The sequence below is a fragment of the Eucalyptus grandis genome, chromosome 6 (genome assembly GCF_016545825.1).
Source record: "Eucalyptus grandis isolate ANBG69807.140 chromosome 6, ASM1654582v1, whole genome shotgun sequence".
Lineage (NCBI taxonomy): Eukaryota > Viridiplantae > Streptophyta > Magnoliopsida > Myrtales > Myrtaceae > Eucalyptus > Eucalyptus grandis.
This window is the reverse complement of record NC_052617.1, coordinates 47,508,985-47,524,847: the sequence shown is the minus strand read 5'-3', so window position 1 is coordinate 47,524,847 and position 15,863 is coordinate 47,508,985. Positions and strand designations below refer to the sequence as shown.

At 43.8% G+C, this 15,863-nt stretch overlaps 3 protein-coding genes across 3 annotated transcripts; 2 read left to right on the top strand and 1 right to left on the bottom strand.

Annotated features, from left to right (window-relative positions):
• Positions 1 to 1,370: 1,370 nt before the first annotated feature.
• Positions 1,371 to 2,344, top strand: LOC104453784 (WASH complex subunit 3). Its single transcript, XM_010068408.3, has one exon. The coding sequence runs from the start codon at positions 1,531 to 1,533 to the stop codon at positions 2,098 to 2,100; it is 570 nt and encodes a 189-aa protein (XP_010066710.2). The 5' UTR covers positions 1,371 to 1,530; the 3' UTR covers positions 2,101 to 2,344.
• A 7,256-nt stretch (positions 2,345 to 9,600) lies between these two features.
• LOC104453783 lies at positions 9,601 to 11,508 on the bottom strand. Its single transcript, XM_010068407.3, has 3 exons — positions 10,551 to 11,508; positions 10,365 to 10,442; positions 9,601 to 10,015 (listed from the first exon to the last, which is right to left on the bottom strand). Exons 1-3 carry the CDS (start codon positions 11,340 to 11,342, stop codon positions 10,010 to 10,012), a joined length of 876 nt encoding a protein of 291 aa, XP_010066709.2. The 5' UTR covers positions 11,343 to 11,508; the 3' UTR covers positions 9,601 to 10,009.
• A 2,039-nt stretch (positions 11,509 to 13,547) lies between these two features.
• LOC104453781 lies at positions 13,548 to 14,536 on the top strand. Its single transcript, XM_010068406.3, has one exon. It carries the CDS (start codon positions 13,773 to 13,775, stop codon positions 14,211 to 14,213), a length of 441 nt encoding a protein of 146 aa, XP_010066708.2. The 5' UTR covers positions 13,548 to 13,772; the 3' UTR covers positions 14,214 to 14,536.
• The last annotated feature ends 1,327 nt before the right edge of the window (positions 14,537 to 15,863 follow it).

The following is a 15,863-nucleotide window of genomic DNA, read 5'->3' as shown; positions in this document are numbered from 1 at the left end:
GCGAGTTTTAGGGATGAAAACAGAGCCAAAGATATTTTCATGCATATGGACTGGCGTACGATGAATCAAGCTGTCCTTATCCTGACCTTGCCTGTACTATAGACCTTTTTTTATTTATTATTCTCCAATCTAGAAATTATAAGTTCTATTCTAGAAATGGTATAAATGGCATTTTTTTCTAAACTAAAACTATTCTTAGTCATTCTTTCATGGAAGGTAACTAAGTCCAGAAGATGCTAGCGTTGAGCAAGTTTCTTGAGGTGATAGAGGAACGCACAACTTCCCCCTCATGCCACCCAGCCTCACCTCCATTATCATTCCTTTAAAAAGGTTAGAATGTTCCCACTAAAATAAGTGAAATGAACGACTTTCATTTTTTTAATGTAGCACAAGGAAAGAGCCAAATGTGAGTATTATAAGAATGAGGTTAACAAACACCCTAAAACACTCTTTACGTTAACAAGTGTTCTCGCGGCACTTGTTAACTATACTTGATGTCCTGATTTTCAATGTAATAATTATACACAAAACAATAAAAAGACGGTGCTTTGGAAACTAAGCACTTTTTAACTACTTAATAAGTATATTGGCATTATGAAAGGATTCCTTATATAATACTACAATTTTTCAAAACAATGATCATGCATAACAAAAGAACAGCTAATAAATTGAAGGCTGCAACATTTTCATTAATTAACAACATCAGATGAATGGGAAAACGAGGGATTGAAAAGGAAAAATGAGAGAAAATAGAGGGAGAGAGAGAGAGAAAGAAAGAAAATAAAATGGTTAACATTGGAAACCCACATAGGGGGTAGATCCTTTAATAGCCTTTCGGTGCTTAAATTCAACGGCTTCCTTTCCCTTTTTCCCTCATCACGGGCCAAAGATCTATCATTTGGGCGTTGGTGTCCCCTCCTTTCATCCCTTCCTCCATCGATCCACCTCGTCTCCTTCCTCCCCTTCGATTTCTCCATCAAACCCATCATCCAGATTCTCCCCTCTCTGCCTGCACGCGCCGCTCGCCCGGACGAAAATCCCAAAAGCTTCGAAAGCTGCAAGTTTGCTGACTTTCTCTCTGTCGCCGCTCCTTTTGACTCCAGAATCCCACCTCCTCCTTTTTCAAACCCTCTTCGCGCTTCCCCACTAACGTACCGTGAAGATGCGGCGGGCTCCGTTCGCCTTTTGAGAGGGAAAGACCTCGGGGGGATACTCTCTCGACTCTGCTTTGGCAATGGCGATCGACGTTTGCTCGGAGATATCGAGCCCCGGTCTGCTCAGCCCTCGAATCTCCTTCTCCCACGATCTCAAGGAATGCGGCGACGCCGTGCCCGTCGAAGGAGATGACCGTGGGCGCCGCGAGAGGCTCGACCGGTCGCTGCTGGACCCTGACTTCGACTTCTGCGTTGGAGCTTCGAGTTTCGTCCTCGAGCTCTCCTCAGCCGACGAGCTCTTCTCCGACGGCAAGATCCTCCCGGGCGAGATCAGGGGGTCAGAGGGGTAAGTGCAGATCAGAGTAATTGTCGTCGAATGCCGCCGTCTCGTCCTCCTCCTCCTCCTCCATCTGGGACTCCGGTTTCTAGTGCCGCGTTCACGGAGAAGAAGAGTCTGAAGGAGCTCCTGTCGGACAGCTTCGACGACGACGACGACGACGACGACGGCAATGACGAGGGGGATGAGAAGCCGCCACCGAAGCCGTTCTGGCAGTTCAAGCGCAGCAGCAGCCTCAATTGCGACGTTGCCAAGAGCAAAGGACTGATCCGGTCGCTGCAGTTCCTCTCGCGGAGCAACTCGACCGGTTCAGTTCCGAATCCAAAGGACAAATTCCCCGTCAAGGATAACCCGAGGCAGAATTTGCAGAAACAGCCCTCCATATCAAGCCGAAGATCATCGTCGGACTCATATCAATCCTCCTTCGGCATGCCATTTTCGTACGGCCCGTCGCAATCGCAGAAGCCCCCGACGAAGAAACGATACGGGCCTGGCGTGAGGGTCAATCCCGTATTAAATTTTCAGCCCCACATCACGATCGGGACGGTGAGCTTGTTCGGGCTCGGCTCCCTGTTCTGTAATGGCAAGGTCAGGAAGAAGAAGAAATGAGCAATCCTGATCAATCCGTTTTGTTAATTGTGCTTGATGAACACAGAGAGAGAAAAAACAAGAAATGAGCTTTTTAATTTTCTTCTGGTTTTGGTGCACATGTTCAGATCGATCTCGTGGGGGTAGATCTGGTGCTTGATGGAATTAGCATGTGATAAGGTTCTCGAAAAATTCCAGGAAAGATATAATGTACGTGTCTCTGCTGCCGATGCATGTTTAAAGATCAGGTTTTGGTTTCTTCTTCTGCCGCTAATGAATGATTTGAGAGAGAAAACTACAGAGGAAAACCGAGAGGGCAGGGGAACTGGTCCATGATGCATTTTGCACATCGGTATCAACGTGTCCTGGACACGGGAGACACTTGAACAAGGCCTAGCCCTTTCGTGACACCATCCCTTTGCTTTTCCTTACTCTCTTTCCTTGCTTTTTTTGGGTCAATAATTAATGTGGGTTGTCTCTTTTGTTCTTTTCTGCTTTTGATTGGGAGCTCGCTTAGCAGTTTGCTCTTTTCTTTATTTGGGGAGACTGAACAAGGATGGTGATGGGGTCATGGTGTGTGGGGGCCTTTTTTGTTGTTGTCCTTCTTTTTGTCTAGGATTGGAGGGAATTTTACAAAGGGGTTTCGGGAAAATTGATCAAGTTGACACTTTTTCTAACAGTGAGTGAATAAGAAATAAGTGGATGAATTTATCTTGGGGTTAGCTTAGCTTAGCTTGCAGAAAGAATCCTTGGAGTGGAGATATGACTTCGATGGATATTAGTCGGTAGTTAGGTGGGCATTAATAGAGAAATTAGGATTTTGTTTGGCTTTGCATGTTTTGCGATTTTTTTTCAAGAAAACATTTTTCTCATTTTTCTGATGTTTAGATCATCTAGAAAAACGAGTTTATGGAAAATCAATACTTAAATTCACAAAAATGATTTCCTATTAAAAAATTAAAAATCATTTTCTCAATAAATAACTAGATATTGACATTTGGACAAGACAACTCCAATGCTTCTTCCTAGACCCTTGGCAACGGGCCGCGTTTGGAGGCTAGGGGTAGGTCTATTGAGGCCAAATCTAGGTTCATTTAGGCTGTGCTAAGACCTAGGCTACTGTGCCTTGGTTCATCGAAGCAAGACTTGGGACAATGTACATAGTAACAGGTCTTATATCCCAACAGCCGTGCCCAGATCCTTGATTCCCAAGCTCAAGTTCATGCAGGCTAGGCTTGGAAAGTCCTATGCCCCGATCCCTTGCACTTGTGCCCTAATCTATCAATTTTGGGCTCAGGACGCCGACGCTCGGGCCTAGTTTCATCGAGGCCATCCTCACGAACCTAGTGCTCATGCCTAAATCCTTGGTGCTCAAGGTTGGATCCATCAAGGCCTTGCCCAAGACCCCAATGCCTATGCTTGGGACCCTACCGCCCACGTGTAAGTCCATTGAAGTCAAGCACTAGACTCGAGGCACCTAGGACCAAGTTGTCAATGCTCAAACCCGAGTCCATTGAAGCTGGGCTATGAATCTTGGCACCCATGCTTGAGTTAATCAAAGCCAACCCTTGGGCCTAGCACCCGCCTCCAAGTCCCTTGCACTAGAGCAAGGTCCATTGAGGCCATGCCCGGGACCCCGGCGACCATGCCTAAGTCCATTGAGGCTAAGCCTAGGTTCCCCACACATGCACTTGGGTCAATTGAGGCCAGACTTGAAACCCCGATACTCGTGTCGAAGACATTAGGACCTGGGTCCATTGAGGCTAGTCATGAGACTTTTGCACTTGAGACTAGGTCCTCACCACTTAGACCTAAGTCCATCAAGGTCGAGTCATAACCTTAATGTCGGTGCTTAGGTCCATCACGATCAGGTCGTGGATCCTAGCTCCTACATCCAAGTCACTAGAGCCCAAGCCTGAGTCCATGGAGTCCAAGCTTGGGATCCTAATGCTCATATCCAAACTAGGTTGCCATGGACCTGGCTCAAGCAACAAGGTGCTGGGTATGGGTGTTGGATTCTCAAGCTTGGTTTCAATGGACCCAAGACTAGTGCCCATGCTTCTGCCCAACAGTCAGGAATTTGAGCTTCAGACTTTGATGTTTGTGTCAGATTTCTTAGCTATTTATGTGCAAATTACTAGTGTCCGAATGGCATATGTCTATTTATGAAAATTAATTTTCCTTACCAAATGATGAAAAAAAAATTCCGATTCATTTTCAAGTCTCAGCCAAATACTATAAAATAATGTCATCTTCCTAGAAAATGATTTTTCAAAAAATATTTTCAAAATATCACATTTTTCGCAAAACAGATAGAGTTTCAATTGTCTTTTATACTTTATAAATAGAGCCCTTATATAGTCTTGCATTAAGCTATTGATTAAAGATGTAATTTTTGAATATTTCCTCTCCCCTCAAAGATTCTTGAATAATTTACATGGCATCAGGGCCTTTAGGAGAGGGGGGGCCTCAGTCAAAATTCTAATTTCATCTCTCTTCTTTCGCCGCCGGTCTGATCAAATGCAATAGGACCCTCGTTCCTTGCATCACCGTTGACACTGAGACCATCATCACTTGCCGTTCCAAGTCCTTTGTACGTCATCCTCAAGAAAGGCCACAAACCGGTCGTCCTCAATAGCAGCGTCATCGTCCTCCGCTAGTTGCGGTATTCGATGTACTCCGGTTGTTTTTTAGAGCAATCTCGTGGGCTGCTGGTCTCTTGCCATCATTAGGGAGACCTGCCGTCCTCGGCTGCGGCTTTGTCAGTCTTGTCGCGGACAACTTTGCGTCGGTGTAGTCCATCATTAGCCGAGCCACTCTCTGTTCTCTAACTTCAATCCACCGTGCATCAGTTCCACCTTCTTCCTAAAAATCAAGCTACCATTCTCAATGATTTTTTTTCCTTTGTTTTAAGCTTTATTTCTCTTCTTTTGTTTTCTGCCATTTCCAAATCCAAAAGGAGAAAAACAGGAAGAAAAGGCTTTCTAGTGCTCCAATCAGCAACGCCTCATCTTCAACTTCCCAATTTTGGTAAACATTCAACATTGCGTACCATGTATGCTATTCATCGTGGGTTCCAATTGCAATTGTCATCTACGAGCAAAGTTGCCGTCAAGTGTCCAAATAGTTACATGCGGCTAAGCCATGCACGTCTTCATCGAGTAATTAAACGTCATGTAATGGAATGATGAAGTTTAATTACTACAATTCAAGTTGGCATTCCGTACAATTTCGTCAAGGTTGAGTGAGAAAGAGGTTGCATGTTTAAAAATAGCCCGGGGAGGGGGGAGAGAGAGAGAGAGTTATAACGAAGATAATTTCAGCTAGAAGTGTTGGATGCCATATCAGCTGTTAGGGGAGAGAGTCATGAGCCACATAAAGAAGGCGATGTTGGTGGTTCAGTGGTCAATAAGTTAATGATAGTCAGTGGCGTTGGATGTGACACTAAGCGTTATGTAGTATTCGCATAAATTAGTTGCTCAAGGAGGAGAAGGGTGTAAAAGAAAGAAATGGAATAAAAGGAGGAAAACACATCTTAATAATTGAAATTCAGTGTGTTGACGTCTCATTTATTTGTGACATAAATTGGAGATGCAAGTTTAATTAAGGGAACTCTTTTATATTGGATTTAACATTTGAAAATTGTATAGATAGCATACACAATTAACTAGATTTTGACCAAAATAAAAAGAGCCAGATTGGTGCTCATGAGAAGTTGTGTGCATACAATAGCACATTGAAAATGGTTATTTTATAATGGATTTGTTTCGCAATAAATAAATGATTTAAAAATATATTTTTTAAAGTGATTATTTATATCACTTATAAAGATGAATTAATAAAGATTATTTTTATTGTTCATGAAAATATTTCAACATAAATTATTATCAATAATTGACACATTTTTTATTGACTAATTAATTTATGTAATATAAATAATTATTTTTAAGAGAAATAATTTTCCAATTATTCATTTTCTACCAAGTAAATAAAGCCTTTGTGTCAAATCATATTTCCTCTGCTTTTGGGACGCGATTGCGTGGATTCAACTGGGATCAAGAGAGCTGATGTGGACTCTTCCTAGAGCCTAAAAGGTGATTTTCGTTGCATCATCCTCTGTTTCTTTGAGATTTCGTTCCACAAATTTCTAGATTTTTCTTTAAAGTATTACATTTTATGGCCATAGTTAACATTGTATGTGCCGCACCTTACCTTACTTCTTATGTGGTCCACGCTTCTCACGCCCGCCTCTTTAAGGATGCCCAAGTAGCACCTCATTTTATTTGACCAACCAAGACCCAATTAATTTAGCTGACTTTGGCTTCATACTTTATAATATGCCAAACAAGAATAATCATAAGAATTCCTAGAGTCTTAAACCTATTGTATTGGGGTATCATTCAGTTATAAACTTTTCAATTAGATCAATTTAGTTTTAAATTTTTTGTATTTGTGCCAATTGAGTCTATTTTATCAATTTTGACCGAAATTCATTGATATGGACATCGGATATTTTATGTGGTATAACCGGTGCTAACATAGACATTTTAATAATATGTTTTTATTTTTTATTATTTCTATTCTTTCCATTTTATTTGTTTCCCTTTCATTTTGTCGGTGAAGGTCTCCTCCTTGTTGGTAGTTGACAAGGCCACGACCCTCGCCGACCAAAATGAAAAGAAACAGGGCTTGGCAAAGGGCCTTTGGGCCCTCCCTCATGGTCAACATAACCTAGTTGGCCAAAATGAAAGGAAAAAAAAAAGAATAAAAAAATTCATTTTTTTAAAATTGTAAATATTATTTATGTCAATCATATTATGTAAAATAGTTAATAAGCACATCCGCAGTTTCTGATCCAAATTTATCAAATGAACTGAATTGACACAAATACAATATGTTCATGATCAAATTAATCCAATAGAAAATTTTATAATTAAATTGACATAAATACAATACGTTTAAAACTTTTTTGGTACTTCCCCCTAAGAATTCAATCAGCCCCCTCTCAATTGCAACGTAAGTCTGGCGACACCGTGACCGTGACATGTACGTGGATATGCAAAAAAAGTGACCAACAACCGAGAAATTACACGATCGGTTGTTTTCCACAGGACCACCCTCTCGGACGCCCCACGACCTCTCGTTCCCAAGAGCTAATTTCGCCTTTTTGACTCGTACCGAGGAGCCGATCCCACGACCGTGTCAGCTACACGCGATCAAATGGGTCGAATTTCGTGGCTCCTTTCTCGTCCAAGCTCTTCGCTGGCCGTTCGGCACGAGAAGGTTTCCTTCTCGCGCAGACCATTCCGTTGTCATCCTCCAAACCTTCACGAAGAGGCCATCGAGATTCTACATCCTCGTCATCAAATCTTCGTCGCGTATTTCCGCGCTCATTATGATTATTATCATCATCATTATTCTTTCGTCTCTTCGGGGCTGGTTATGTGCAAGTAAAGGAATCCTTTGCTTCTCGAAAAGATCATGCGTGACGTCAATCCCCATCACTTGCGTGCCCTCGCAAGTTCTTATTCCTCAACAGATCCGACGGCGTCTTTGTATTGTTGCCTTGCTCTAATTGATTACTCGGTTATACGTTGCTTAATTCGTCGGTTCATCTGTGCCGTTCCCCAGCCTGCCTAAACTATAGTAATTAACCGCGAATCCCATTCCAAGAGTCTCAAACCGCGACGATATCTTACACCCTCGTATTCTAATGAGAGCTTATGTACGACATTTCCAATAAGAATGTTTATACACGAGAATCTGTACGTAACCCGAACGCTTTGGACGAGCAGGACTCGGAGTTAAACCTGGATTGCCCGTTGATAAACGGGCGTAGTAAGTTTGTTCTATTTTTGCCAAGTCAATGAAGAAAACATCTTAAAGTTCTAAGAGAATATGAAGAAAAATATCTGCAGTTGACAAAAAGAAAAAAAAGAGGACGAGATGTGACTTTTGACTTTCCACTTGCTTGTTCGAAGCCCCCATCGATACAGGTTGACGATTTTGGCAGCTAACATAGTCATCATCAAATACGGCATAGCCATCTTTGCTTTATTAGAAATATCCAGAAGCACTATTACAAGGGACAACTTTTTTTCGGTTGTAGGAAACGTGAGAGGCAATTCCAGATGTACTATACAACATCACGACCCGTTGTGGTATTTAAGTGCAAAAATGTCCTAATGTGCCTTGAAATCGATTAATGATATCACCGCAAACTGCTGTGACCAATTGTAAACTTGCTATAAAAAAAGTTACTAAAAAAAAAAAGATCTGGGCAGGGGCGATACCTTAAAAGTTCCAAAGATAGGAGAAGATTGCACAAAGGCACAGCAAGCTCGTCTATAGGGAACGTAGCAAGGATAAAAAGTCACTTTCCATAAAATTCCCCTTTTGCACCAGAGCTAGCCAATACATTGATTGACCGGTCGAAGCTAACTGCTTTGTCTAAGCTTGTGGCATCCTGTGATGATGCTCAAGACAACCGGACAAGGTCGGTCGGTCAGTTGTGCCGACTTTCGGCATATGACAAGAATCCTCTCGGAATGTTTTGGCCGACCCTCCCAGAGCAACATAGGACATATCCCAGATCCTGGTTTCTGGAATGGCATGGTAGAATCATCTCCACCACAAGTAATAGAAAACATCATCTCTGGACCCTAATCTTTCTTTTTAGGAAAACTCTCCATTTCGAAGTCGTTCTGGAGAAAGAGATTAGAGCCCAGAGAGGACTCCCCCGACATGAAGAATCCACCCGCTCCGTCCAGAACCCAGTTGTCAATGCATCGTTCAGCTATTGGTCCATCATTTGCAGACTTCGATGACCGATTATGTAGAGGCTCATCCAGACATCAAACAAAAAGTTTCAGCATCTCGGTAATCTCTGTTTACTCATTCGATAGCTATGTTTTACGGGAATGATCAGCTTCATGATCTGCCGAAATCTGAATTTAGGCTTCCACATACCTGCGCTTGCAATTGCACGTAGAAGAAGTAATGTACGGCGAAGGAAGCCTATACTATAAAGAAGCAAACTGTTCTGCGCTGCAAAACAACACATGAACACAGGATCAAGGCAAGACATTTTCTCCACCGAAGTGAAAGATGACCTGCGAGATCAATGATAAGCTCTTACTATAAGGAGTCTAAAGTATGATGGAAAACGAGCATAGACAGGCAAGCAGCACCCGCAATTTAGCAGTCGGACCAGGTAGATGTATCACACTTCGGTCGTTTCAAGAGTGGTTGACTTGGACAAGTCCTTTTTCCCAATTAACAAAAGAACAGCACCATCTAAGGTGGAAGTCATCATCTCACCAAAATGGTGCAGGTTTGCTGGAATTTCACTGTCAAGACCCCTTGAGGTCGAGGGCCCAGAACTGTAAGAAGCTAAAAGAACCAGCTTAAGTTCTTCAATGAACAGATGCATCCCTTGCACCTAATCATTCCTGTTAATTTCTCCTCCCAGAAGGCCACGACTTGTCCAATTATTACCAGATTCGATGAGACAATATCATATAAAACAGCGAGAAAAAAATGGAAGTAAATTGTTTGCTCAACTATGGAGCTCCAAATAATGCTGGAATGCCTTACGGTCATCAGCTAAATCAAAATCCCATCAAATGTTGCTGATAAACATGTGCAATGATCAAAAACCACAACGAAACATCCAATACTCAATTATTCACAGCACCCTCACAGTTGAGGGCAATCGCCCACCTTTATGTAAAAGAGGCTTTATTGAGATCGAGAGAGATATTCGATATAAAACTAATCTATCAGCCTAAATCAGCAATTCCAAGCAACTAATCGTCAGTGACAAGCAAGGTGGAAAAGGACTCTTCCACGGTTCCACCATCTAACCAATGTCCAGCGAGCCAAAAGAAAGCCATTTGGAGTTCCATTACAGGTGCCCACTCCCCCTTTGCTATCTCTGCAAGAGAAGAACCCATAAATGAAGTTAGATTTCCCAAAATGACTGGCTTTTCAGATAACCAATCAGTTCTTTTCCAGAATTGCTGAATGGAGCTAATTGTGCAACGCGATAGACAGACGCAAAATCGTCTCTTTCCTAGTTGAGAATTCTGAGAGAAAGAGACAAGGGGAAAAAAATTGAATCTTGAAACTAACATTTAACATGAAGGAAAGAAACAACCCCTGATCACAACTAAAGCCAAAGTCAAACATCGGCTCGGTTCTCTCGGGAAATCGAAGCAAAGCAGAGAAAGATTCAACATTTAGTTCTCGTTCGGCTCATATGGAAGGAGGACGAGGCAAATTACCTTTGGATATTCAGGAACCTCTTCAACTTTGTAGGCGTCAGCTGTAACTTCCGTCAACCACAATCCAGGAAAGACAGCCTGCAACAACAGAAGAAAAGCAGCTTCACAACGCAATTGGAAGGAAAAGGAGAACAAGAATGCGGTTCAATAATCAAGCGAGCAAAACAATTTTAAACATCCACTCACATCCAAATTCTTCTGCACTGTCCTGTTTCTCTTCTTCGGTCTCCGCGAGGGCCGATGTCCGGTCATCTCCAGGAAATCCTTCTCGATTTCCTTCCTCTTGAGCGGCACCGCGAACTTCTCTCTCTCCTCGTTCTTCCCACCATTGCTGCCGCCGGCGCCGCCACCACTACCGCCAACATCAACGCCCTCGCTCCTCGACGGAGAATCACCGTATTTCGCTCCTATATTCAGGGCGGCCAGAACCTTGAAACCGGGCCTCCTCGTCCTCAGATTCCACGGCACGGCCGCCTGCGCCGCAGCCACAGCACCTGGTTCCTGCTCCGGCCCTTCCTTATTCTCGGCCGGAACTCCGGAATCCTCCTCCCTCTCTCCCCAGAGCTCATCGCCCGCCCTCCTCTTCTCCCTCCGCCCTCCCATCCCATCGTCGCGGTCGCCGTCGACGTTGGCGCCGCTCCCGCCTCCTCCGTTCTGCGGCCCGAAGACGACCGCCATGGGCCTATCCACCTCCCGCGCCTCCTCCGTGCCCTCCTCGATCCGCCTGATCGCGAACTTGAGGGATCGAACGCCAACGCCTCCGCCGCCGCCGCCCCCGCTCCTGCCGCCGTCGTCCGGGACGCTCGGGCTCGGGCTCGGACTGGGGCTACCCACTTTGACGCACCGCAGGTGCTTCTGGTTGCTCCACCTGAGGCACGGGAGGGAGAAATTGTGGAGCTGCTTCGGCCTGTCGGAGGAGCCCATCGCCGCGGAACCACCCCGCGCGCTCTCCCGCTCCTTCAACCTCGCGCTCACCATCGCCGCCGGCGATCAAGACTCGCAGAGCCCTCGATCGGAAAGCTCCCCGACAGGAGAAAACCGATCGACCCACTTGATCTCGGGTCTTCCTCAGTGCTTTCTTGGGGGAAAGTTCGTAGTTTTCAGAGCGACAATGGAGTATCTGTCACGAACAATTTGGCCGGGAAACGTCGGCCTTTTATACGAGGAGCGAGAGAGCGACAACTTGTTCCCACGAGAAGAGAGAGAGAGAGAGAGAGAGAGCGAGAGAAGCGTTAGGATGTGACTCTCGAGCATGAGATCGCGAACGTGAGCCGTCCGATCGAGGGAGGGGAGGGGGCCCACGCCTCCAAAACAAAGCAAAATAGAGGCAACTATTTTGCAAAATTGGGTACAAATGGGTAATCATGCAACACATGAATATCAGGATTGGACGGCAGATTATACCCATGATGACATTGCACTTTGCTACATTTTTGTCTAGACTCCCACCAGATTTCTTTCCTAGGGTGTCATCTGATTGCCGTTTTCGCCGACTCAAATCAATCTTATCTCGAATACTAATAAGGGGACGTCGGAATTGCTAAATTGTCTGGAAACCATACACGATTTTTTCCCCCAATGATGCACTCAGGTTGCCGTTTTCGACCGCTCGGTCAAGATTATCCTGAGCATCAATAGTGCGAGGCCTAGGTTGCTATATTGTCCATGGACCATGGGAGATTTCTTTCCAACGAAATACATTCAGGTTGCCGTTTTCGACGGCTCGGTTGATATTATCCGAAACATTAATTATGTGAGGTCGAGGTGCAAGACTCTAGTTGTTGTGTTGTCCACATGCCAATTGCTATTTTGGGCAACTCGACAATGTGAGCATCTTATTTTAAAATGAACCAATCAAAGAATATGTTCTTATCAATCACCGGATATTTCTTATTTCAAATTTATCTCACCACGTTACAATTAGATTTTAATATTTTCACCTAACTATGTACATCCAAGTTTTTTATAATTACATCTTCGCATGTATTTTTAAAAAATTAGATACAAAAAGTGATGGCTTTCAATAATTGTTATTAAAATATTCCACATCGCTTAATTATAGAGTTTATATACTCATCATATGTAGGCCGTCTCCCACCATCTATCAGTTTGAGTTTTTAGATTGGATTTTCTAACATAATATTAGAATCTGATTGTACACTAGCTTATTTTGCGCAAAATCATTTATAATCCGACTTGCATGTGAGGTGGGGTGTTGAAATATCAATTTTCATTCTCATTATATACATATAATCTTCCTCCATCAATTAATTTAAATTTTCGGCTTAGACTTTCTAATAATGAAGACTTTTAGGGAATGAGATGTTGTGCGGTTGATCTTCGACCTTCCTCATTCAACTATTATAATTTTTCTTTCATCGGCATGCATACATGGATTTTGTTTTCTATCATAAGATGGATCTTAGTTTTTGATGTGATTATTTGCGAAAGTACAATTACTATTTCAAAACGTAGATTTTAAACGATTTTTTGTCGGTTTCAATAAAAGTGAGAAAGGTAAATACTCCATATTATTGATATACAATTGATAGATTAAAGACACACGTTTTTCTATCGTAAATATTGCTCTCACATTCCATACTTAATTATTAAAAAGAAAAAGGTTAAGATCTTCATTTTTTTATCACTTTGAATCCTTCAAGTTGAAGAGACTAAATTTTTTTAATCCATAGGTTTTATGGATCAAATGTTTTACTTATTTTGGCGCGGATATGTTTGGACGATGGATTTTCTCTCCTTCTGGCTATACTGGAATTAGTTTTTTTTTTTTTTAAAGTATATTTGAATTGGGTTAATCTTGTCAAAATCTAATGATTTTTAAACGACCATCTCTCTTTCTTTTCTCATCTAACATTATTTGTCCTTTTCTGGTCAACATATCATTACCTGTCCTCGCCTGCGCAAATTCGGACCAAGAAATCAACATCCGAGACCAGATGGAACTGAGTTAAATCCCACGATGGAAGGGAAAAAAACCAGAGCCATTTTCAGGTGCGTCCCGATGCAGTCGGCCGAGCCCACGAGAGCCCTTAGATCCCGCGGGTCCCGCCCCATCGAAGGGCGCACGTGGGTGAGAGATTCCAACGGCTACCTGCGACCCTGTTCCTTTACACGTAATAAAACTCCAAAACTCGCCAAACCGACCAAGGCCTTCCCCCCTCCCCCACCTTCTTTACAGCTCGGCAATGGCTCCTCCTCCTCCTCCTCCACTCCGCCCACCGGCATATTCCCCATGCCCTTTTAAGGCTCGACCCGACTCACTCGGCTCAATACACAGCAGCCAGCTCGCGACCTTTTCGCCATGCCAGGGACTCCCGCCGCTGCTGCCGCGACGATCCCGAGAAAGAGGCTCCTCGTCCTCAGGAAAGTCTCCAGCTTTCTCAGGAGATGCGCGCGCCTGGTCAGGACGAGCAAGCGCGTCGCCGTCCCGTGCCTGGCCCTGCTCAGGCGGTCCGCCGCGAGGCCGGGCGGGCTGGAACGCGCGGGGGCGGCTACCGGTTCCTCCGGGAGTACGAGTTCTCCCCTTCCAGGACCCCGCTCATCCACCGCTACTACAGGAAGAAGCTGAAGCTGAAGCTGAACGGGAGGGGTAGGAGGTTGAAGGAAGACGTCCGGTCGCTCTTGGTCCTGTGCAGCTGTCTGGGGAGGGGGATTCCGTCGTCAGGTTGGGAGGAGGAAGACCGTTTCTTTGGCGCGGGGACATTCATCGAGCCGGCGCGCGAGGCGTTGGACGAGGAGGACGGCGGCGATTCGGTCGACCTGAGAGCGGAGATGTTCATCAGGAGATTCTACGAAGAGATGAGGATGCAGAGGCGGCTCTCCATTTAGACGTGGAGCGATCCAAAGTCATCGCGTTTTGCAGGATTGCAACGGCGATATCTCTTGCATCATGCGAATCTGTTTTCTTGTTCTAGGCTCTCCGCGGGACATTTTTTTTAGAGAGATTGCGGAGGTGGGGTTTATGAATTCGTTCGATTCTTTTTTCTTCTGGGTTTAGATTGTTCGGGGATATCAGAAAATTTTCAGTTTTTGGTGTTCCCTTCTCAAATTTGTGTCAATTTTATGATGGTTGATCGGCCCCTTTCGTCCGAATTTCTCGATTTTACTTGCTCTCTTAGATCTATGTCAAGGACTACGCGAGCATCCCTATATTTTATGTCACTATTTTTCCTATATTTTCTAATGGTCGCACCGGTTGAATTTGGTTAGATTACGTATCCGAAAGACTTAATTAGAAAGTTTGTGAAAGTAGAAAAACTTGATATTGAGATATTAAAAGTACAAGCATTTGATATAAATAAGTGTGAAATGCATGAGAACAAAATCGTTCACTAACCTAGTAATATAGGTAACAAACATAAATAGATAGTTACTTTCTATAATGTTAAATCACTCCCCGCCCCTAATGAAGGTGCTTTGGACAACAAAATCACATATGGACCCCATCAAGTAAATGGGCCTTCTCAAGTGTATAGGACCCTTGGGCTCTAGCTACCTTTTGGATTGGCAACTAAAGACCTCCCAATTACTTAGGCCCTATTTATTTGTGTTCTTTTCTTCTGTTCATGAACATATTTTTTTTTTTGTTTTTGTTCTGGGGAACCAAAAAGGAATAGAAATGTATTTCTTTGCGTTTTTGTTCTAAATCTTTTTATTATTATTATTATCTCGGGAACAAATTTGGAATGTAAAGCAAAAACGAAAAAACTTGTTTTGTTCTGGAACACTTCCGAGAAACAATTTTTCTCTATCCTATTTTCTTCTTCTTTCTTTTTCTTTTTCTTTGGCTGGTCGCCGGCCTTGGCCATGGCCGGCGACCGGCCATCGAGGGCTGGTGACCTCGCCGAGGTCACCAACCCCTAGCGAGGCTCGGCCTCACCTTGGTTGGGTGAGCTCAAGCTCTCCCAGAACCGGCGAGGCCGAGCTCGCCTAGCCACCGGCGAGGCTTGGTGTCGGGCCACTTGCCCAGTCAATCACGGCGAGGCTGGCGAGGCTCGGCTCGCCGGGGGTTGGTGAGGCTCGGCCTCGGGGGTGAGCCTCGCCATCGGGTGAGGCCACGGCCCTTGTCGGATGATCGCCGGCCATGGCCAAGGCCGGCAACCAACCAAAAGGAAGAAAAAAAAAAAGAAAAAATTAAAAAATTAAAAGAAACAAAAAAAATTTATACAAGTTTACCAAACGTGTTTATGTTCTTTTTCTATTTTAGGAATAAATTTACCAAATGTGTTCTTCTGTTCAAAAATTGTTCCCCAGAACAGAAATAGTTTTTTCTATTTCTGTTTCCTAAAACAATTTTTGAATAGAAACGTTACCAAACGCACACTTACTTTCTCATATTGAAGCTTTTTTTTTTTCTTGTTTTGGTTGGAAGAAAATTTATTCATTTAAGTAGATACTCTGAAGTGTCCCAAACAAGATGAGTGAGAGCTCAGAAGGCTTGCAGGGGAACATAAAACCAATTATGTGGAAGAGAATCAA